The 24,537-nt window shown below is 36.4% G+C and overlaps 1 protein-coding gene across 1 annotated transcript in view; it reads left to right on the top strand.

The window, feature by feature from the left end:
• LOC5579828 (MOXD1 homolog 1) overlaps positions 1–22,852 on the top strand; it is a 161,786-nt gene extending 138,934 nt beyond the window's left edge. Inside the window, exons 2-6 of the mRNA XM_021852394.1 lie at positions 9,771–9,923; positions 15,016–15,308; positions 17,284–17,962; positions 18,026–18,556; positions 21,826–22,852. Of these exons, the coding sequence (XP_021708086.1) occupies positions 9,771–9,923; positions 15,016–15,308; positions 17,284–17,962; positions 18,026–18,556; positions 21,826–21,993 (1,824 nt within the window). The 3' untranslated portion in view covers positions 21,994–22,852. The remainder of the gene's footprint in view (positions 1–9,770; positions 9,924–15,015; positions 15,309–17,283; positions 17,963–18,025; positions 18,557–21,825) is intronic.
• The last annotated feature ends 1,685 nt before the right edge of the window (positions 22,853–24,537 follow it).

Below are 24,537 nucleotides of genomic sequence, written 5' to 3'. Positions count from 1 at the left end.
GAAAGTTATACGGCAAGATTTGCGTGAAGAAATTAAAAAACGTTTTCTGTGTTAAGAATTAACAATTTTGAAAATAAAATTTCTTATTTAGAGCTATGCTCTAGGCTCTCTTGTAAATTATCTAAAATCAAAAAAGTCGCAGCAATCGATTCCGGCTTTTAGAGAGTACATTAAGTTAGATTACGCGTTTTTATGAGATGAAGGACACCATTTCACATATATTAATTTGGCTGCAGAAAATGATATGTAGTATTTTGTTAACAAAATATTAATTATTACCTTTATTTTGTTACACTAAATTATTATGATAGTGATGCCTAATACAGAACACGTTGATATAAGAGGTCCTTCCTTAGCCGTGTGGTTAGAGTCCACGGCTACAAAGCAAAGCCATGTTGAAGGTGTCTGGGTTCGATTCCCGATCGGTCCAGGATCTTTCGTAATGGAAATTTCCTAGACTTCCCTGGGCAAAGAGTATAATCGTACCTGCCACACGATATACCAATGCGAAAATGACAAGTTTGGCAAAGAAAGCTCTCAGTTAATAACTGTGGAAGTGCTCATAAGAACACTAAGCTGAGAAGCAGGCTCTGTCCCAGTGAGGACCTTAATGCCAAGAAGAAGACAAAGAATGATATAAGGAATGAATGTTATATTTCAAATAGGCCGATACAAATTTGACTTTGACTTTTTGTCAAAACTCACCTCACCCCACCCTTCAAAATGTTTGGGCCCACAATGATTTTGGGTCCGAAAAATGGTTTTAAAAATTTGAAGGGTTCCAGAAAATCTCATAACATATTTTATTTATTTTTTTCAATTTAATTGCTTATTTTTATTATACCCTCCCCTCGTCTGGTCAATGGGACAAAAAATCAAAAATATATTTGTGTCGGCCTTATAATAATAATAATGAAATTTTCATAATAAACTGTAAAACAGCATCAGAAGGCTTTCCCTTGATTTTAAAAATAATTCATCTTAAATCAGGAAAAATGTTTTTATTTATTTTGTCAATCAATATTAGACAACATGTTTGTTTAATTCTATGTTGTATTATATCTTATGGAGTTAAAATATTGTCTTAGCTTTGTTCGCGACATGGTCACATAAATTTCTGTGCAATGCTGATTATAAAAAGACACCATTCGATTCATTGGACCAAATTTTGCATAGTTAGTTCGATGTTTATTTGATGCAAACAAATTCCGATTTCTTAACTGTGAGTAGAAATTAAAACATGATGGATGTTGGAAACGTTGTCCACCCTAATTTGCGTAGGGCATAAAAAATGCTTCTGTACTGATTCGATTCTATCACCATGTGTTTTTATATGTGGAGACCACAGTTTAGAATCTAATATGACACCAAAATCTCTAATCTTATCGTACTTTTGAACAATTTGATTTTCTATAGAGACAGTAATCTGTGGTGTATTCCGTTTTCTGCTATATGTGATTAAATTGCATTTTTTGGCTTTTAATTGAAGTAAGCTTTTGCTACACCATTTATAAAATATACTTATTTCATTCAGATAAATTTCGCTATCTTTGGTGCTATTGATTTCCACATAAAGGTTCATCTTCTTCTTCTTCCTGGCGTTACGTCCCAACTGGGACAAAGCCTGCTTCTCAGCTTAGTGTTCTTATGAGCACTTCCACAGTTATTAACTGAGAGCTTACTATGCCAATGACCATTTTTGCATGTGCATATCGTGTGGCAGGTACGAAGATACTCTATGCCCTAATTTCCAACCCGAAAAGATCCTCGACCTGTGGGATTCGAACCCACTACCCTCAGCTTGGTCTTGCTGAATAGCTGCGCGTTTACCGCTACGGCTATCTGGGCCCCAAGGTTCATATCGTCAGCATAAATAAGAATTTTAAGATGTTTAAGCACATATGAAATATCGTAACCAAATAATATGAATAACAATGGACCTAAATGTGAACCTTGAGGAACTCCTGATGTAACGTGAACAGGTTTAGACATTTTTCCCTCAAATTATACTAGATATTTGTTGGCAACAGATCGCCGATTCAATCCAGTTGAGGAGTCTCATCGCAATTCCCATTTTATTGAGCTTTAAAATCAACATAGGAATGTCTAGCCTGTCAAATGCCTTACTAAAATCGGTGTAGAGTGCTTCGACGTGGTTACCTTTATAAATTACAGGGTAGGTGTAACAGCAGGAGAAACTGGAGAGACTTGATCATATTTTCTCAATGCGGCTATAACTCTGTTTATCACTAATACAATTCATGAGAGTCCCCAATAGGATGGTCCAAAATGATTAAACTACAAAAAGACTTGGGTTATACTCCTTAAGTTTATTAATTTAGACTTAGCTACTGAGAAAATTTGGAATCCGTAACAAACAACTATATGGGAAATATAATAAATCTTCGAGCTGTTTAGTAGAATACCTATAAGTAGATAAAAAAAACGAATTTAGTACTATACCATTTAATTCCACTACAGTTTGTATCCTTTGACAGATAGGCGTATTTCGACCTCAACTGTAAGGCCGTCTTCAGTGTTGTGTACTAGACTCGACTAGTAAGTCGCGTATCTGTCAAAGGATACAAACTGTAGTGGAATTAAATGGTATAGTACTAAATTCGGTTTTTTTATCTACTTATATGGGAAACCTAATTACAAGTTCTGCCATAGTTTGCACTGTAGTCGATGAAATTCTTAATTTTTTTATTTCAAGATTCTTCAATCAATGGAGGAAAGATAATAAACCTAAAGTCTTTTCGTTTGAAAACAAAAAGTTATACCAATGCCAAATTTGAGCCTTTTAATCAAATAATATCTGTTTACAATAAACATTGCGAAACCATTGACTTTACTATGACGAAATCGTAACTAAAACAAAAATTTATGTCATATCAAAATTCGAAATAGATTAAGAAAATAACGTTTTTAAACTATATAATATTAAGTTTGAAATTGTAACTAAATGGTCTACTTCTGATTGCCGACATGAAATAAATAAACAGCAATGTGGTATTTTGTATAAATAAGAGGAAACTGATTGAGGAGGAAATATGACATGAATATGTGTTAACCGCTTCACTACTAATATTTTGTTTTGCTTGGATTGCTTCGATGAAAATATTCGGACGTAAAAAAAATGGCGAAAGTGTTTCATCTATTTTATCCGATTCGAAGATTATGCTCATTTTGAGCTGATTCATCTAAGTTATGAAGTGCGCGTTCTGCTTTTATCGGGGACCTATTTTTCTACATAAGTTGAACGAAAAAAGGATAACGTTAAGAACCGAATTTTTTTTTTTTTTTTGCAGAAGTCAATTGAACATTTTCGTGCAAATTTTTTATAATAAATTTCGTATAATAAAGTATAATTCGTATAATAAATTGATCGCGCACGAGAGGGATATTTCTTCCTACATTGTGTTTAATTAATTGGTTTTAGATGGCGGAGGTTTAGTATCAACTGATCTTTTTTAGAGCATATTCAATACATTTACAACTAATACTGGGGCAATACATTTGCACATACATAAGCACATAACTTGCAAAATAAATTGATTTTGCAAAAGTGAATTGGAGTGTTAAAATTCTATTAGTGGTTTTCTTGAGTAATAATCAATTTGTATAACTCATCAATTAGTAATTTCAATCGTACAAAAAAAAAACAAATCCGTAACATTTATCAACTCTGCAAATTTCTATGAAAATAATAATAAATTTTCGCTTTGGTTTTATGTGCCTTCATTTTATCGAGCCTTCAGTAATAATACACACATTTATATATCTTAAGTGTCCTGCTTTTCAATTAAAAAAATAAATAATTTTAGTTTCATTAAAGTAAGATAGAGTGAAAAATGAATGTAAGTGTTCGTTCCAATTAACCATTTTTTTTATGTTAAAACAATATGAAATCCGAATGCAAGCGATTTGGTCTTATTTTGAGCATTTGTTCTTGTAAATTTGCTACGTGTGGGAAAATAGAATAAATTAAAAAAAATGACACAAGGGATTTGATGAAATTAACTCAGTACAAGCAATATTGAAATAGTTTGGAGTCGTATCGTCAAACAATATTGTACATTAACTGAGCCATCTCCTAGAGTGGCGAAGTATTTAACAAATCAGTCAAAGCAAAATTGCAGTCTCTAGGTCAGAGCGTTGACTGGCCACTGTTGACTCAACTATAACATGACGAATATTCAGCGTGCTGACTCATTTTTTGTGAGATAGTTGTGATTCCGATTATGGAACTTCATATAACATGATATGTAGCTGTCCAGTTTTCGCGCAATTGCGATTCCAATTACTGTGTAAACACTTATTAGGTGAAACTAAATTCAGAAGCCTGAATCTTCAGGACATTCTGTTATTCTCAACCCGATATGATAATGAACTATAGGCTCTCTTTACGCTCATGCGTTATGCAGTGCCCTGTTTAGGGCGCTGTTTGAACCCATTACAATACATTGTAGTATGGAACTACATGCTCTCATTTCATTTATGCGTTTTTCCCTCTTCAGGGGACTCACTCCTATTTCCTCCCATCTTTCCCTTTCCTATCCTCTCCCATCGGGTAGATGATGAAATAGGCTCAAATATGGCGATGGCACAAATCTCCCAACTGATGGGACACGTGCCTTTGGAGCCGGCCTTCTGATGATACCTGATCCCTGGTGGAAAGCCGGTAGCGGTCGACCGGCGACGATAATGAGAAGAAGGAAGCGTTGAAAAGGCTGTTCGACAACAAGGACCCAACGAGTTTTCGCAGTACTGGAGGATGACAAAGAACTACCGCGGGACGTCGTTCATGCTGGACGACGTAAGTTACTTTCCACTCTCGAAGGCCCACATTCCAGGAAATTACAGCTACTATGGCCGCGCCCCCTGAAGTAAAATATAAGTTTAAGTATACATTTGAAAAAAAAAAACAAGTTGTGCTGTATTTCGCCATATCGGACAGATGAATTTCAAAGCCGTGGTTCAAGCCGAGCGGTCTGGCCATCATTCAACAAGTGTACCTGGAGGAATGTCTTGAGAACATTCTTCTGAGCTTCTTAAAGGAGCATCATGTGGATGGGAAGTACGTCCTCTGGCCGGACAAGGCGTCTTCCCATTACGCCAAGAAGACGCTGGAGTATCTTCAGCAGAAAAAGATACTGTACGTGCCGAAAGAAAGGAACCCGACCAACTTGGCCCAGTGCCGTCCCATTGAAGATTTTTTCGGCTCCCTCAGTGCCCTAATGTACAAATATAATTGGCGGGCCAAAGATACGAAGCAGTTGATCACGAGGATCCGGAATATATTCGAAAGGTGAACGTCAATGCCGTCCAGCGCTCTTGTGAGAGCATTGCGACTAACTTGCGTCGTACGGCTGATCAGGGCCCCTTCCACAATATTCATTGACGTCTTTTTGAAACATAAACATTAGGAGGAGATCCCCCAGTACCGGACAGCACCCAATACCGGACAAAGTCGAAACATTGAGAAATCATGGTCCAATCAAGATGGTGTATTAGTAGTAAAGGAAGCTATTCTGGAGACTAATGTTTGCGTAGAATAACACATGCTTGAAATATGCATGCCTTTTTTAAAAAGTACAAAAGATTGAAAATTTCAAAATAATTGACGTATTGCCTTAATTTTGAGCCTATTTAGTAATTATTTTGAATATGAAAAAATACTTTGGATCACGCAAGCATATTCGAACATAATCCTAATTTGATAGTATGAATGTATTTTGTACCATAATTGGACTAAATATGGACAAATTACAATTTTGTTTAAGCACCTCCTGTCCCCCAGTTTCGGACAGCCTGATTTGTTATATGATATCTTTGTAATTATTGCACGAGTGTCTCAAAATACATTCATTTTTCATGGATTCCGTCGATCATGGTATCAAACATGCTATGAAATTAAGAAAAATGAACATTCAGAACAACATCGTAAATTGTGCTATTTTTCATCATATAAGAAAGAGGTTTTTGATGGACATCTTGCAAACTATGATATACTCAAATTGTTCTTGTAAATGTTGCAAATGCATTGAAATGGCAATCATATACTATTCCTAAAGTAAACACATTCAATGATGTTCAAATTTACAGAATTCGAGGCATTTCCAGATTGTGTCCGGTATTGGGTGCCACCTTTCAAGATCGATCAATTTGGTACTAAAATACATCATCCAAATGCAATGTCAAAATTCATACTTATATTTTCAAATTTATTTTTGTACACTATAAAAATGATAATATTTATCATAAATGGGTAACACGAGCACATAAAACCAATATTTTTCGAATTATGAATTTAGTGGCTTAAGTGTCCGGTACTGGGGGATCTCCCCCTACTTTTTTTATAAAAAAAAACTGAATATGTTGAAAAAAAAATGTTTTACCATATCGCTCGTAGCCTTTTCGAATATGCTGTTCAAATCAGGGCACCATATCAAGAAACGCATATTACTCGCATAGAAAGGGTGCAACGTTGTTTGATGAGGTTTGCGTTACGGTCGTTACGGTGACTACCATGGAATGATCCGCTCAGACTGCCTCCTTACGGAAACCGCTGTGAACTAATTAAGCTTGAGCCTTTGCGAACACGTCGTGTATTTCTCCAAAGAATGTTTGCTTTCGATGTCTAGGCGAATCGAATTGAATGCCCTATCTGCTGCAACAAGCGTTGTTCCGGATCGGAGATCTGGACCGCAAGACATCGTACGGTATTTGGACAAAATCACCCGATGGAACGATGCTTTAAATATGTTCAATGTTGATGTTTTTGACTTTGATGTGAGTAGAAATAAGTTTGAAGCTAGAATAAGACTATTACATTAGATTAAGACTAATACAGTCTGTACAGCAATGCTGAAGACGAAGTGAAATTAATAAAATAAGGTACCGCGGGGCAAGTGGGAACGAAAAAAACGATAGTTCAAACAAATTGTTCAACAAAATTTTCAAATGTCAATATTTTTCAAATCCAACAACACAATCACGTTTTGGCAACATATTTGCTGCTGTGTGCATGAAACTAATCGAATAATTTCGAAATTGTGAAAACCTTGGAAGAAAGTTTTAGAATGAGCCAATGGACGCAGTTACCTCGCTAAGCGGGGCAAGTGGGACACATCCAGTTTCATGCGTCAATCCACATCAGTGAGTCAACCATTACAATAATAGGATTGATAAGTCATAGATTTTTAATTTTAAGTACATATTTGATGTACATAAGGGATCGACTATAAAATACGTTACGTTTTAGGAAGAAACCCTTTATTTAATAGTATGTCACCTCACATTTAATATTAACTGAAAATTCCTCAATATAAGCGTAAAGAGGAATTAAACATGTTCAAAATATATCATTTATAAGCTGTTAATTAAAATGTAGCATATAAACTTTCAATAATTGACGAAATTGTAAATATGATTTGTTATTATTTATATGCATGGCAGAAAACCACCTTATGGGATTATTGTTTCCATCACTACTTAATTTGGTAGAAATCTATATAAATAAAAATGGAATGGTGTTTGTATGTCACAAAATGGCTTACGAACGGGTCAACGGATTTGAATGATTCTTTATCAGTTTTGTTTGTCAAGGGTTCCGACGTGTTTGGGGGTATAACAATCCCAGGATATTCTCCGGGAAAGTTGGAAAAACGAGCGTGCACGAAACTGTCATTTTATATGGGACGTTCAAAAGCGTTTTTCAACAGCCTACTTGATGGCAAGATGAAGTTTGCCGGGACCACTAGTAACAAAAAAAGTTTAAATAACATAGAAAAGTAATCGTTCTCATGATACATGAATGCATTTCAGCTGTGTGTTTGTTCAATTTTGAAGTCGTATTTCAAAAAATAAAAAAAAAATTAAAAAATAAAGAATAATAACACTTTTCTTCTCCTTCTTATGCAATTACGTAATTTGAGGTTGATCTTTTTTGATAAAAATCATTTGTTTGAATATTTAAGTGCTACTTTTTAGCAAAATGTATGAAACGTGTACGAAAAGTTTTGATTATGGTTTTTGTTTTGATAGGTCCCACTTACCCCAGGTACAAATATATTTTGGGGTAAGATAGACCATCGAAAATTTCATATGAAATGAAAACAAAATACTGGGTTATCGTTAGCAGCTTGTAATAATACTAAAAATTATAGCTTACTGATGGAAATTCGATTTAAAACACATTTATTTTTTGCGAGTCAATGCAAGACGTGAAACGTGTCACAATTTGTCATGCAAGTTGAAAATGGCGCTGAACTGACAACTGGTACATGAACCACATGGTAATAAAAATAACAATATGTTTAGTACTAAATACATTCCTTGTCATTGTATCTTCAACTTTCTAGAAGAATACCCCCATGAAAAACTTTTCCTAGTTGAGCTATGACGAAACGCCCCACTTACCCCGGATTATCACTTGCCCCAGGGTACCTTATTTGGCTGAAAAAAATTCATTTTTTATTGAACACTCATTATTAGCAAAAACGGCATATTATAGCGAGAGAAAAATATTTGCCATACTGATACTATGATGAAAATGGGTAAATCTACCCTAAACTGAAATAGCTCAAATGCTTAACTTCAGACAAAAAAACTAAAATATATGAAATTTAAGTATGCCAAGCCAATATTAAAAGTATAAATATTATATCTAGGTCCAACCAACATCATTCACCCTGCCTAGACAGCCAGTCAATAGACCGTGTGCAACACCTAACCCCGTCCTACTTCTACAACCAATTCATCGCGCAATCTACACCCTTCGGATGAAATTTCCGCTAGCTATGTCTCCATCCACCTGAAAAGAAGAATCCATCAGTTCCTCGAGAATCAATAGCTGCAGAGACCATAGTCTTATGCATCATCATCATCATCAAGTGCCTGAGGTACCCAATCAGTCCAAGAGGGTGGGGGATGCTGGCTAGCAATCACCGTACGATATCTACCGTTTAGCTCATAGCACCAGGTGCGAAAAAACCTCTGTCAGCAGGGTGTGATTCCACTCGAATTAATTCTGATTCTGCTTCAGCCAGCCGAGCCAATCATCCCCCAAAGGGCTCTGGGAGATATTCGCGTTACTGCTGACTCTGCTTATTGATAATGTCTTCCTGGGCTGTACAAACAATCAAACACTTCATATGCAGCTTTTCTCTATAGACTAAATGCCACTTGTATACCTAAAGCTCAATAGGATTTCAAATTTGGATTGGATTTGGATTGGATTGGCATAACACAATATTCAGGACATCTTCCTCGTACGGTTAAACATTTGCTGTCATCAAACATGGCTTCTAATCCATCGATAAAAACTCTTCACAATGACTAACCGATGAGAATAATTAAAATGAAAACTGATGCTGTTTTGGCATCGCCATAAACAAACCTATTAGGTCTCTTATTAGCTTTGGCTTGATAGAAAATGACGCACCTTAACTAAGCAAACAGCTTCCTAGCAGGACCAACGGTTAGTTCGGCGGATAGGACACTCCCATAGATGGTGTCAGCATCCTGTCGGAAAACCGTTTTCGTGCTAAAATATTCATGTCTATCTCTGGCATATTAGCGCTCAATTTATTAAATGGTCGCGAGTCACCTTCCCCATTCAAATACAGTTGACGTATGACGAAGACAACGTTTTCCCAATGACAACGTTTCACGATGAAAAAAAAATCCTTCCGGTTGGGATAGTAGGTAATCACATTTTATGTGTCTAACCATTTTTTCTCTTCTTCTCTACTTCCCGTTTACAGGACTGCCACGGTGGCAAGGATAGCCGACGGGCACCGATTCAGGATGACACACAGAACTACCAGGTGGAAAGTGGATACCAAAATCTGACACATACCACCGTCACGTTTCGACGCCCGCTTGAGACGTGCGATCCACATGACGTGATTATCGGGGTAAGTTGAGCACTCAGTGTGCTGCTGCTGTTGCTCTCTCAGCATTTTCCTCCAAACACTGGCTACCGGTTATGTGTGACTAGCATAAAAATGAACGTCTATAGATATGACAGGTGTTGATGGCGGTGATGACACATCGCGACGGCCTGAAATTGAACAATCTGACAGTTAAGGATACCATGAAGAAATGAATCGGTGTGATTTAACAAATCACACGATCCACACGTGGTTCACGAAATATTATATATAATGTAGGGGTATGCTGTTAGCCTGATGGCGACGTATGGGGCTATAAAGCTAAATCATGCTGGGTTCTCGGTACGGTCCTGTTCTGCAAGTTTCTTTGGTTCTGGATCTTGAGAAAATCTTATTTTGTATTATTTTTCTACGTTTTCGAATGTATTCTCAAATTTTCAACGCAAGTTGTCACTGAAATTTCTAAAGTTAATTAGGACGACTTGAAGTTGAACAGATGAATAACAAAACATTAGACAATGTTTAGACGTTTTTATCAAGAAGAATGGACTGTTATTTTTATAGAATTTTCGGACTTCTATCAAAGCTAGAAACTTTCACCTAATCCGGCTATCTGGAGAACACATGGTGTTTGGGCTCTGAGCTTCTCACTTAACGGTCTATTACTCAACGGTCGACTGCAGATGCACGTCTCAAATGCGGTAACAGAGAAAAAGGGTAAAACAACTCTTTTCTTTGGCTTGGGCTACAAGTCCGATGTCCCCCTGAAACTACCTCATGGTATTACTTCAGAGGGCGGTGGGCTTGTTGATGCCTCTACACTTTTTCGTCACCTCTTGCTCTTTTCGATCTGGCAGCAATTTTTCTCGTCAACGTCACTCACATTTTTGGGCCGGTCACACGGTTGGGCATTGTAAGACTTTTTTCGATAGATGCTACTGTGTACATTGGTGCGCTTGACTCCATTTCTCTACTCGTCATGCTCTACGGGCGGACCTGTTGGATACCGAAGTCGGTCTAACGATTCGAGGGGTGACTTCCGGTTCGCAAGCGCCCCGACGACCTAAAACCGATCGATACTACTCGGCGTAGTTCCCAACGGTTAAGCTAGCCTACTCCGATGGAGTGTACCTCGACGGAGGAATATCTCCCGAAACCGGTAACGTTACGCGTTGTACATACTCCGGTGTTGGCCGATAGAGTGCCAAAGTTGGCCTAGCGGTTCCGGTTGGAGGATGATGGTGGTTGGCATTTCGGGATTCTGATAGTACCGTAATTTCGGGTGAAATTGATCACTTTTCACGGTTTTTCTTGTCTGATTTCTATAATGTTGACAATGCCAAACAAATGAATGCAAGAAAACAAGTATGAAGGTGAGCCTCATTGACTCAAGTACCGAGATTTTCTAACAAATGTTATTTTAGTGCTAAAAAATATGTCTAAAATAAAAAATCGGGAGATCTCATTTCGGGGTGAAATTGATCACTTATCAAAGCCATTATTGTTAGTTTTCAAAACAACTTTACATAATAAATTTAAGCTCCCTGAATCCGAATATGCTTGCCAAATTCTTAACAATCCAATATTTATAGAAATATTGAATGTTTAAATTTCAAGAATAACGCAGAAAACGCCTAAATGTATGCAATTTCCTAAGGAATTTCCTGATATATACCAGAAATTCAATTATTTCAACCAAATCAACGAATTGGTACGAGTTTTGGTTATGAAATCTAGTTTGGGGATATATCTTAAATATCCTTACAAACTTTCAGGATTATACCATGTCCAAATCCTTGTCTAGAACTAAAAGTTTATTGATGTTTGTCAACACTGCACCGTACAAGATTTTGAAATTTTACATTATTTTCATAGAAATAAACATTTTTGAACGCAAAAAACTTCACAACACACAATTTGGACATACTTAGGACAAACAACGTTCATTCACTACAGGTTACATTGGTATTTGTGCTCCATTAGGAAGAAATAAAATCGAGTGACACAGTGATCAATTTCACCCTACTGATCAATTTCACCCGAATTTACGGTACCCGTGGTACGCCAGCCGTGGAAAAAATTATACAGTTATTCCATTAGTTCCTATTATGGAATACTTCGACATTTTGTATCTAAAACAGTTTTTGAAAGAAGTCCTGTAAAATTTTCGATTGGAATCCCAAGAAATAATCCCGAGCCGTTTTGGATTGATTCCTTCCAACATTGGCTGCAGAAATTCTGGAACTATTACTGGATACCTTAGAGGTATTTCTCTTGAAGCTTCTTAATGTTGAGTGTGAACTAATCTTTACTTATAATTAAAAAGAAAAGGGTTTACATCCTCCATAGGGTTAGGTCTCATGCAAAAGTTTATTATAACCAGTTAATCTCAAACTTAGAATGCGAATATCCCAAAATCCCAATCTATTTCAAAAATAACATTGTTAACACCTTACGAAGATTAATCACACTAGAGTAGGAACATTCAACGTAAAAGCTGGCAGAAGTCGAACAATTTTATCTTATTAATGCAACCATTCTATGACTGCATACCGACTGAACTTTCCAGGAGTAGAACACCAGGAAGCAGGTGAGACTGGATAAATGGTCTCCCAGAAATTGTAAAACTTTTCTTCTCGCCATTCATTGCATAACATCCCGTGCTATGTTTTTATTAGGGATAAAAAAAAGTTGGTCCATCCAAGTTTTTCTCATAGCTGACTATGTCTTTCCTGTTGGCGATTCGATTTCTAAAGAACATTCCTATCATTTCAGGAGTACATTCATTTCTGAAAGTTTTATGCAATTCACAAGATGTAGGTGTGCAGAAAAGTTCCCTGTCTATCACAAAAAAAATACGTATCTTAGACCATATCTTCTTATAAAAACAATACGAAATCTTATTCAAATAGAATGTATGTTGACATTATTGAAAACACAACGGAAATATTACCGAACTTTTTGTAGAACATTTGCATCATTCATAGACAAACATCCTCGAAATTATTAAAAAAAATCATAATCTAATTTTGTTCGGCAAATTGCTACAGTAAACAATATCTTTTAGAAAGTGTTTCTAAACCTGTGATCACAGTGAAGACTTACCAATGTAACTTGATAAAACAATTATTTTTTCATACGTGCAAATTGGACCATTACAATTTTTACTTTCCAATAGGGTCCTAAAGCCCTGTCCCGATTTTAGTGCCAAACGCTTAAATTTAGGCCAAAAACACATGTTTACTCAATTTTCTAATGTTTTCCGTTGGTTTAAGCCCAAAAAACATTTTTTTAGATTTTGTCACATCCTTTGGCTTAAACTCAAATTTTGGGCGTATTTTGTTTTCCGTGTCCCTTACGAAATGTCAGATAGGAACAACCCCAGTGGTCGATCCAAAACCCCTGTGGTGTTTTTGTCGACTAAGCGAACGTCAAACATGATCAAAAGTGTCAAGGTTCATTTATGGACCAAATTTTTAAATTAAAGTTTAAACATGATATAGCCATTATTTGAGCGGGAAAAAATGCTAAAGTAGTTACAGTGACATGCTTTTTCGTGTTATTAAATAAAAACAAGATTTCATTAAAAATTTTAGGACCCAATTCCCATCAAATTTAAAGAAACGTCCCTCACAGCATTCATTCGCGACAGTGATTCGGGAAATAGTTCCGGTGTATGTACGCTGAGCTAAGTCACTTCTCCATTGCAGAAAGCAATTTTATGCATTATGTGACATGCAGCCCGTATAAAGTTTTCCATTTCAAAGCGGATAATATAGTTGCTGATGCCTTCGTCGGAAAACGGCGACTAAGGAGCAAGAAAATGGGACACTCCTGGAAATATTCCGACTGCCCAGGAACGTTCGGAGTGGACATTAACGTCATGCCATAATAGTTATGGGAGAGACACATAAAAGGAGTCCACCGTGAACAACGCAAAAGAGACAATTTGATGCCACACTACTACACTATGCTTCCGCCGCAGTTTTTGATGTTCGTTTGACGACCTTGAACATATATTGCTTTTTTACAAGTTTGATGTCACAGTGAGTGGCTACATCAGAGAGCTTATGATAGCTCTCCGGGGATGCATCAGCAACTGGATATGGCTCTGAATGCGATAACAAGAAAATATAATGGGAACCGTGACAAAAGTGTTATAGGATTGACACGTATTTCTAGGGAATCATATTCAAAATAGATACATTTAGTTTCACAATACGAGTGCGCATTGCCTACTATCATAACTCCTTAGATAATTGACCAATTGGTCCAAATCTTTTATTCAGCCTGAAGGGCCGTTCTCATAAATTTCCGAATTCATTCATCTGATGCAGAGTACAGAGCGGTCGAGTTGATCAATGAAACAATCCTATGATAACAAATCTATCTCAATCTAGAAGCGAACGGTCAGACAACTACCAATTCTGGAAAACACCCGAAAATATTGTATGTCTTTTGCCAGAAAACTGTTTACCAGAATCAGTTCGCCTAAATTATTTTTGCCAGAAAACCATTCTCCATAATGAACCATTCACCAGAAAGCCATTCCCCTGAATGGACCATTTGTCGGAAAACCATTTCCCAGAATTGTTTTTTGAAATTAATTTTTAATCGTCAGTCGTCTCGATCCAACGCACGTATGCCGCTAGTATTATGGAAGCCCTTCAACCCCTCATAGCAGTCTCGTGCCCTTTGAGACAGTGACATCCAGCCGTTTTGGTCCTGCGTGTGGGTCAGGTGACGGGGTCTTCCAAAACTCAATTTCAGGCAAGTACAATAATGCTTCGGACAATGGATCATTATAGGTAGTTTTTGCAAGTGCTCGCCGCATCAAAATAAAGGCGCCACTGTATATCGGATTTAACATTGTGACAGCATTGCATTGATTTCTCGGGCTTTCTCGACGCACTTCCGGCAGAAAAGAATGCGCAACCCGAGAGGGAAAAATAATGACGATTTCTCAGCACAAAAAATACAAAGTTAATCAAAAATTATATGATTCATCTCCTAATTTAAGCTAATCTAATTATCAAACATTTTCTCCCTTACGACCTCATTTATTCATACAGAATATATGCACGTATCTAATTCCAAACTATCTATCTATTTGCAGACCGACACGATGAAAGTTTTGTGGTCCTACGGTGATCGCGATCCAGTACACGGGGATTTAAAGGATCATGGGAAAAATCGTGGCGCACGTTCTATTCACTTTTTGGGGCCATCATTCAAAAAACCGACGGAACCGCAACTGAAAAACGACATGCGCCAGTGGGACGTTACGGTGAAAAACGTTTCCATCGATGCCAGTATGGACACGTTGTATTGGTGCAAAATCCTGAAGGCACCGACTCTCCGCGAGAAACATCACATCATTGGATACGAAGCAATTCTGACCAAGGAAAGGTGAGTGTCGTTTTGTGGTTTGTGCTCTTTAGTTAGTTAGTTTCCATAATTTTCGCCGAGTTAGCTTGATACCTAATTAATTCGGACGTGGTTTACATTATCCAGTATCGTGATGAAATAATAACGATTGTATTAATTGATATGATTCTATATATAATAAATTGTACCATGGTATGACATCCCAATAAATACGAATCCAAACCTGTGAATATGATTTCACCAGAAGCTCAAACCATTAAACATCAGTAGAATACCATTGGTGTGAATAAGGGGGAGGGTGCGCTCTTGACTAGGCATGGCATATACAATTGAAAGTGTTGTGCTTAGATGGGCATCCGAATGAGGTGCGCTTTGCGGAAGAGAACCACGTGATTATCGAGTTGAAATCGATTTCAGGTTAACTTCTGCGTCCATGGGTCCCCAAGTGGTGTAGGGGTAACACGCCCTATCTATTGAACATGGAGTCGTGAATTCGATTATCACCGAGAAAACGTGTAACTTTTTTGAAAAATTCACATCAATTTATCCATTTAAACCAATGTAATGTTTAGTTTTACGGTAGTTAATTAAAAAATCAATTCAATGTTATGTAATAAATCGCTGTATTAGCTTTCCATAGTTTCGATTCAATTTTTGAAATTTTGTTTTCTCTTCGTGCAATAAAAGTTTTACTTTTATCTGTGTTAGTTGATTAATAGGAGTAATCAAAAAAGTTCAAAAACATGATCACTATCATAGGGAATGTCGGTCCTCCAAGGAATATAGGAAAATCTTCAAAACAGATGACCAATGATCAATATCGACACAGATTCTGAAAATATTTTAATATTTTTGTGAAAAAAATTAAGCTACTGGTAGAGGGGTTAATGTTTAGAATAGCACAGCTACAACATTGTAGCAATAATTCATGACTGGATATGCAAATTAGAATCTTCCTCTGTGAAACCTTATTCCTACATGTATACACACTTAGAATTAATCACAGATATCTGTGAAATTTCACCGAATTCTCAACAGCAGATTTTTTGGTAATCCGTTCGGTGATTTTTTACTTCACCGAACGATCTGTAAATCTTGAAAAATTTCATCTGTCCAAAGCACCGAATAGTTCGGTGATTTTGTACAGATTTTCTGTGGAATTTTTTTTATTGTTTTTGGAGGTTTTACTGAGCTGTTCGGTGATTTTTTACAGATCTACTGCGATTTTTTTGTTATTCTATTGGCATTTTACCGATTGAATCTGTGTAATTTTACAGAACTTCTGTGAAAAGGGAAAACGTTTCCTTTCGAGTTTTTGATGACATGTTATTATGGCAATAATTTCGAAGCGCTTGCTGCATTCTAAATATACCTACACAATGAATGACGCGAACGGGTTAAACGTATTGATTGAAACAAAACACTAAACGGTGATTGCGAAATAAAACATTTTTATTCCTTTTTTTTACACATGTGTACATTAATTTTATTTGGATCACTTGAAACAGCACCAATTTTGGTTCAAGCCGTGGTTGGCAATTGACAATTGATTTCACAGATTTTCGGTGCAAACAATGAAATATTTCAACTTCACCGAACAGCATGTGAAAATTTTACAGAATTTTGTACTTTTTCTGTCTTTACAGAATATTCTGTAAATATTTGACAGTTCTGTTCAAAACATTAGTGTTCCACAGAAGAATCTGTAAAAGCGTATTTTACAGTTCAGACCCTGTGGATTATTTCACCGAATTCTGTGTTTTATTCTAAGTGTGTAACAAACGGAGGATACATATTGGTCCAAGAAGAATATTCCGTAGAACCGTTCGCATAATTAACCTCAACGATACCTGTTCTACCTAGAGAAGCAATCAATTACAGATTGCATACATCAGATTTCCGCCATATATTACTATCCATTCGTAGCGTCGCATATTGCGGTGGCTGCATGCCTTTATACAACTACTCAATTCCAATATATGTATGTATATTGCAGCTCGACGAAACAACCGCTTGTGCACCATATGACTCTGTTCGAGTGCTCACCGAACTCCTATCCCGGATCGGACCCAAATTCGTGGGACGTGTGGGTTAAAAGCAGCGGAGCAGTTTGCAACAGTAATCTCCTTACACCACGTGACTGGGATTCCTGTATTACACCGGTAGCCACGTGGGGCGTCGGAGCCTCGGGACAATTCCTTCCCGAACATATCGGTATTCCAATCGGTGGCAACAAAGGAGGAGCAAAGTACTATATGCTTGAAGTGCACTACGACAACCCGAGAGCCAAACGCGTCTTGGACCACTCTGGATTCCGGATGCACTACACGAGGCATGTTAGGCAGCACGACGCGGGTATGATGATTTCCGGAGTTTCAATTTCCGACACCCAGATGATTCCGCCAGGTCAGAAATTGTATCGAAATGTAGGCATCTGCGGTCCATCCTGTACGGGAGCCGTATTTCCAGAAGATGGAATTAATATCGTATCGGCAGCGTTACATTCCCATGTAGCCGGTCGCAAAATGAAACTTAGGCACGTACGGGATGGGAAAGAACTTCCACGGATAGTAGAAGACGATAACTACGATCAAAGCTTCCAGCAAATTCGGCAGTTGGAAAATGAGACCACTATTCTTCCCGGTGACTATCTGATAACGGACTGTGCTTATGAGGTAACTTTATCTTTATTCGCTTAAACGTAAAAACATCTATAATTCATTTTTCCCTTTCCACAGACCATTGGAAGAAAACGACCAACACTTGGTGGTTACTCAACAAAGCAAGAAATGTGTCTTTCCTTCATCACATACTATCCGAAAATTGACTTAGCAGGTTGCTACAGCATGACTCCAGTGAAAGAGTTCTTCGAAACGTTTGGAGTGTTCCAATTTTATTCAATGAACATGACCGACGTTGAAAATCTGTTCCTATACAATGGTAACATTCTCGACCTGCTCCCAACCACGGTGTTTCCCAATTTCGCTCCTGGCGGTGACATTGATGACGAGCAGAATCAGATTGCCATCAAGGCCCTTCAAAATGCGAAAGAATACAGCATCGTAGATGAGGAAGATATTCTGTACAAGGAATCCATTCTGAACAAGCTGATCATCTCGGACCCGGTGGAGTTTCACGACCGGACGTTTTTGTCGCATTTGAATCAATTGCCATGGCAGGAGCCACTGTTCACAAGGCGAGTGGAGCAGAGCATTCTCACAGGGAAGCATATGACTTTCTGCAGAGTTTCTAATGAATCTATTTCTGTGGTAAGTAAACGATCTGTCGGTTATCACTCTCAATAATTACTATTTTAATTCAACTTTTATAAAACTTTGTTCCATTCATCAGCCCATATTAATTTGAAACTCATGGTTTTTCTTGAATTATGGATAGGATTTGCATAAGAGCTATACATACAGTATTGGATAAAACATTTGCAACTTTTTCGATTTTCCATACAAAATTACATACTTTGGTAAGCTAGATCTCAATTATTTATGGACTGATTCGAATGGGGCTCTGAAAGGGGCAATTTTGTACGTATATTATATTATAAGGCTAATTGTAAATTTGACAAAAATATTTTTTAAGTATTTATTGTGATGAAAGAGAACAGAATTGACATTGATGTATGTTTCAAATGTTTTTTTTCCATGCCATAGGCGCAATCGGGATGGGTTTCTTGTTGGTATACTATTTCAATTAAACCACATTTGTTTTGGTGTCCATATTCCATGTTAGTTACGCTAAAAGCATAAAAATACATTACAAACGTACATTAATGTCAATTCTGTTCATTACTATCGTGATTAAAGCTGAGAAAAATTTTTTTGACAAATTTTCAATTGACTCAATAATATTATATTCGTACAAGGGTCGATTTTCGGAGCCCCTCCTGACTACACCACTGGTCTATCACCCGAAAGGCTTTGGGGTTTTTCATATTTCGACATGTAGAATCTAACAAAAACAGTCCGGTTGGAAACTTCGTGTAACACCATCGTGACCTTCCCTTGTGAGATCTATCTTACCAAAGTTGGTAAGACGCCTGTTTAATCGGCCTATCCGCATGACACCCTTTTGCGCAATGTTAAACAACAGGCATGAAAGTCCATCTTCTTATTTTAGCCCCAGCAGTATTCGAACGAACTGGAGTGTTCACTTGAAATCTTTACGCAGTTCTGCAGACCGTTCATCGTCGCTCTAATCAGTCTTGTGAAGGCTTGCTAGAAACTCATCTTCGATCAAAAAATGAGGCAATTCAAAACGCTCCAAAAGAGCTCTTGAGTGACCCGCCCGAACAAGATCGGCCTCGGAGAGTTGTGACGGCACTCTTTTTTGGTGGAATTTTGCTCTGTTGTGTTTTGGGCTGCAATTCCCTCGATCATTTTTTATTGCCTCCCTGCCTAACATTTTTCCGCTCCCTCACAAAGAGGCAAAAGCTGCACGCTGTTCTAGATTATGTCACAGAACTCTGATGATGTTAAGGAGTATATTATTATCAAGCCTGGTCTTGTACAAGCATAGCAGAATTCGTTCTCATTTGATCGTGCTTCAACAAAACAAGCGAAGATAAACATCCCATCTGTAGCGGTCCACAATCGGTAATGTGTTTATCGCAAGTTGTTACAAGTTTCTCTCAATTTTCTCTCAATTTTCTTAGAATTCAATCCCTGGTCTTGTGTTCTCACCCATGATCTTCCATAGACTCGAGTCGAGTCTAGTATTTACACGACACTGAAGACGGCCTTACAGTTGAGGTCGAAATACTCTATGCGGTCGTTGCTCTCGTATGGCGCTTCAAAATCAATGAACAGGTGTTGCGTACACAGATAAAAATATTTAAATTTCAATGTAGCGTAAACAGAAGAGTAAAGTAAAAGTAATTCAAATTCATCTATTGTTACAGCATCACCTTTATTTTTCAACTGAAGATGCTTGAATGTAACATGATCGGGTAAATTTAAAGTGCATTCGATTGAAAAATAAGCGATTTGTCGTTGACATTGTTTTTTTCTATACTGAGCTCACTAAATTTCAGTCATTTTCAGAGAAGTTTCAAAGTGTTGGTCATTCTTTTGTGCATTCTTCTTATTTTTATTGCATGTTTGATACCATGATAGACGGAATCCATGAGAAATGAATGTACTTTGAGACACTGGTCACAAAGATATCATATAACAAATCAAGCTGTCCGAAACTGGGAGACAGGAGATGCTCGACCAAAATTGTAGTTGGTCCTCATTTAATTTGAATATGGTACGAAATACATTCATACTTTCGAAATTATGATTATATTTGATCATGCTTGCGTGATCCAAACTGTTTTTCAATATTCCAAACAATTACTAATAAGGCTCACATTTAAGGTGATACTTTTTTTTTCATCGATTTTCACACATCTCTACTTTTTCAAAAAGGCATGCATATTTCAAGAAAGTGTTGTTCTACGCAAACATTACTCTTCATAATAGCTATCTTTTCTTCTAATACATCATCTTGATCGGACTATAATTTCTCATTTCTTCGACTTTGTCCAGAAATGGGTGCTGTCCGGTACTGGGGGCTCTCCCCCTACCATCGATTACCCTGGAAAAATATAAGAAAATTTCGCTAGAAGAGGAGAGCAATTCCTCCATAAACTTTCTGGAATTATAAACTTAGGGAATCTGCCAGGAAATCATCGAGAACCCTTTTTTTCAGGAAGCTGGCTGGAAATAAATCTTAAAATTTACTTAGCGATTTGTACAAAACTCCGTAAATAACACTAGTAGCCCATAGTTGATAATTTCTCATATCAACCGAAATTTGTTCAAAAATTCTTCTAAAACTTCTCCATTTGTATCGCTTAAAATTCTTCCATAAATTTTACGATCAAATTCTCTGGAATCATTCGAACCGACATTTTGACATAAATGATGAATGAGACATTTTGCTTGGATTTCTATCAGAAATTTGCCTAGATATTTCTGAAATTTTGTTGTCGAATTGCAACAATACGTCTACTAAAGGCTCGAAAAAATCTTCTGTGAATCTTTTCAGATTACTTTTCTGTATCTAACATCACTCCTTCACAGCAGCCAAAATGTTTTCAACATTATTTATTCGATTAAAAAGATTATCGTTGATAGGCTACAAAACTGATTTTTAATTTAATTGAATTTAAAAATAAGTTCCTGGTAAAATTTAAAATGTGTATAAAGTTTTTTTTCTATTTTTTGTAAAACTTTTGGTAAGCTTTTATGAGTATCTTTGGAAAATGGGGTTGGTAATCTAATAGATATTGCTTCTGCTTTGTGAGATGAAGGTCATGAGTTCAATTCCAGATCCGTCCGTTTTCCTTTTCAAACCATAGTTTGTCTTAATAGCATCAAGTAGATGTGTTTTTCAAGCATCTAGGCACAGATATTTGCACTTTGATGCAAAACATTTCATTAGGTATATTTTCCAAAACAACGTTATTTTCGTTAATGTTATCATTAATTTAATTAAGTATTAATGAATAATTCATCAATAATTCAATTCTTTTTTCCAGGCTGCAGAAATATTCAAATACCCTTCGTTTGAGGCGTTTGTCAAACCCCCCAGCCACTGTCCGTACCACCATTTCATGGAGTTCAATCAATCGTCAGCGGCGAGGAAATTATCCAGCACAAAGGCGCTCATTTTACTGCTACTGTTAGTTGTTCGTCGCTATCTTTAAATCGATCGAATGTATCACAATGCCATCACAGTCTTCAATTCTATCAATCTGCAAACTTTTCACCTTTAGCCATCATGCTTAACATCTCTTGCGTGTTTTAATTTATTTTACCTCCTACAAAACCATCCATCCTCATTATCTTCTTTTACTTACTCCTTCGAACGCTGTTTAAATTTAGCACATTTCATTTACTGCTTAAGCTCTATAATTTATTCAATCTATTTAATAATCTCTTCATCACTTTGCCGATAAAACTAACTATTATAATAAATCAATCTTGTTTGATGAACCTTACATCTTTTACTCATAGGTATTTTATAACGAACTTCTTTACCCAACTAAACTATTTATCTATGAAAATCTTGTCAAAAGACAAAAGTATGCCAAAGTTTAATATAATTTTCTACGAAAATTTGACTAACTACTGATAAAATCCGTCAAGACCTAATTCTGTGCATTTTTCGTTAAACAATAATTGGGTACGAAGGTAACCATGATAAACCTAAAACATATTATTTAATAATGCACTGAATTATGATAAATTTAGGTAGATTGTATTAAGCCAGCTGGCTTACACTGGAGCTCAATTATAGCTAAGAATTGAACTGGTTATAAAACAGATTTATCTCATTTGTAATAATCCCATTGTTCACGTGCGGCACCTTAATTTAGGAGTAAAAAGTCAAAAAATGAAGTTTTTAGATGTAAGTTTTGTATTGTTTCAATGTACATAAATTATCACTTATTCAGCTGAGAACTCGAAGAAATGATTAGTTGAAAGGTGATTTTTCTTCTGCCGTTTAATATGCAGAAATCAGTAGAACATCGTTTTTCCTATTATTTATATTTCAACTGAAACCAGAATAACAGCATCAATTAATCCTTATCAAATAATGTATATTAAAATCAGGATCAATTACAAACTGTATCAAGAAGCTTAAAAATAAGTAATACAATGTTAAATATTCAAAAACAAAGTAGATTTAAATGTCTATAAGGATGCAGTCGAGGTTGAGGAGATATCGAGTTATGTAACGTTGTTAAACTGCCAATCAATGGACTATCGAGTTAGCCATGAAAACCAGTTTTTAATATGTTGCTATAACTCGATATCGAAATATGAAATAACGAGTTGTGGAAAGTTGACTGTAATACAGCTAAAATGTTATATAAACTGTGTATACTTCTAGAAAAATAATTTGGTTGGTTCTTTTAAATCACTTGCCTGCAGCTCAATTTCAGGTCTAAAAACGATAAATTATAATAGATTATAAAATAGCATCACAGTAAAAAATGTATTCTTTGAAAATTGTTGCCTATTTCTTTTATCCGAAATCTCAATCAATACAGAAAAGCCACAATAAAGAACGAACGATTGTGTTCCTTTTGTTCTCATGGTTTCCCATTCGTTGTTGGATACATATCCAGGGCCACAATTCTGGCCATGATTTCTCATTTAACTTGTTTTAACTTCAACCTAAACTTGACATTAAAGATTTTTTCCTTAGGGTAGAAGCGTCGGTTTTGGCCATACGCCAGTTGTAGCCATAGTGGATGTTACACCGTTTTACATAGGCAATCAGCATGAAACCTTTTGCGTTCAGTAGATCACATACACATGATAGAGCTACATTCATTTACTCGTCCGAATTGATCCAAAACATAAGAAAAATAATTCATTTTCCTTATAATTTTAACTCCCATATACCTAATTTGGCCAGGGTACTTCTAATTTGGCCACTCTCATGAGAAATCAATGTGATTGGCCAATTTAGGAACCGAAGTTAAGTCTCTGGTCGAAACTGGTTCTGGTGGCCTATATTGACCAACGATATTTTCGAAGCGAAACGATAGTTTTAACTCAGTTTCGATATTTTGCACACATAATATGGATTGAAAGCTTGCATTTGACATATTTGCAGTATAAATACGGCTTTCCATATATTTTTTTTTTACATTTTCTCTTAGGCTGGCTAAAACCGGTGCTTTTACCCTATTGTGTATTTCTTTACAATAGGGTCCTAAAGCCCTGTCCAAATTTTAGTACCAAACGATTAAGTTTAGGCCAGAATGTTTAAATGTTTACTCAATTTTTGAATGATTTTCGTTGGTTTACGACCAAAAAACATTTTTTTTTTCAGATTATTTAGATTTTGTCACATCCTTTGGTTTAAACTCAAATTTTGGGTGTATTTTGTTTTCCGTGTCCCTTCCAAAATGTCAAATAGGAACAAACCCAGTGTTAAAAATATGATCCCCTGTGGCGTTTTTGCCGACTCAGTGAATGTCAAACATGATCTAAAGTATCAAGATTCAAATTTGAACCTATTTTTTTATTTAATTTTAAATGTGATATAACCGCTATTTGAACAGGAAAAATTGCTAAAGTGGTTGTATGAACATACCACAATAAATAAAATAAATAAACGATAAAACTATATTATCCTTACAGTTCCAGTTATCTATGGGTTTATTCACAAATTTCATAACGCTGAAGGGGGTGGGTGGGTGTCCCAACGATGTTACGGCTCATACAAAATTTGT

Source organism: Aedes aegypti, chromosome 3, assembly GCF_002204515.2.
Source record: "Aedes aegypti strain LVP_AGWG chromosome 3, AaegL5.0 Primary Assembly, whole genome shotgun sequence".
In the NCBI taxonomy this organism is placed as follows: Eukaryota; Metazoa; Arthropoda; class Insecta; order Diptera; family Culicidae; genus Aedes; species Aedes aegypti.
The sequence above is the reverse complement of the archived record's forward strand: the minus strand, read 5'-3'. Positions and strand labels throughout refer to the sequence as shown.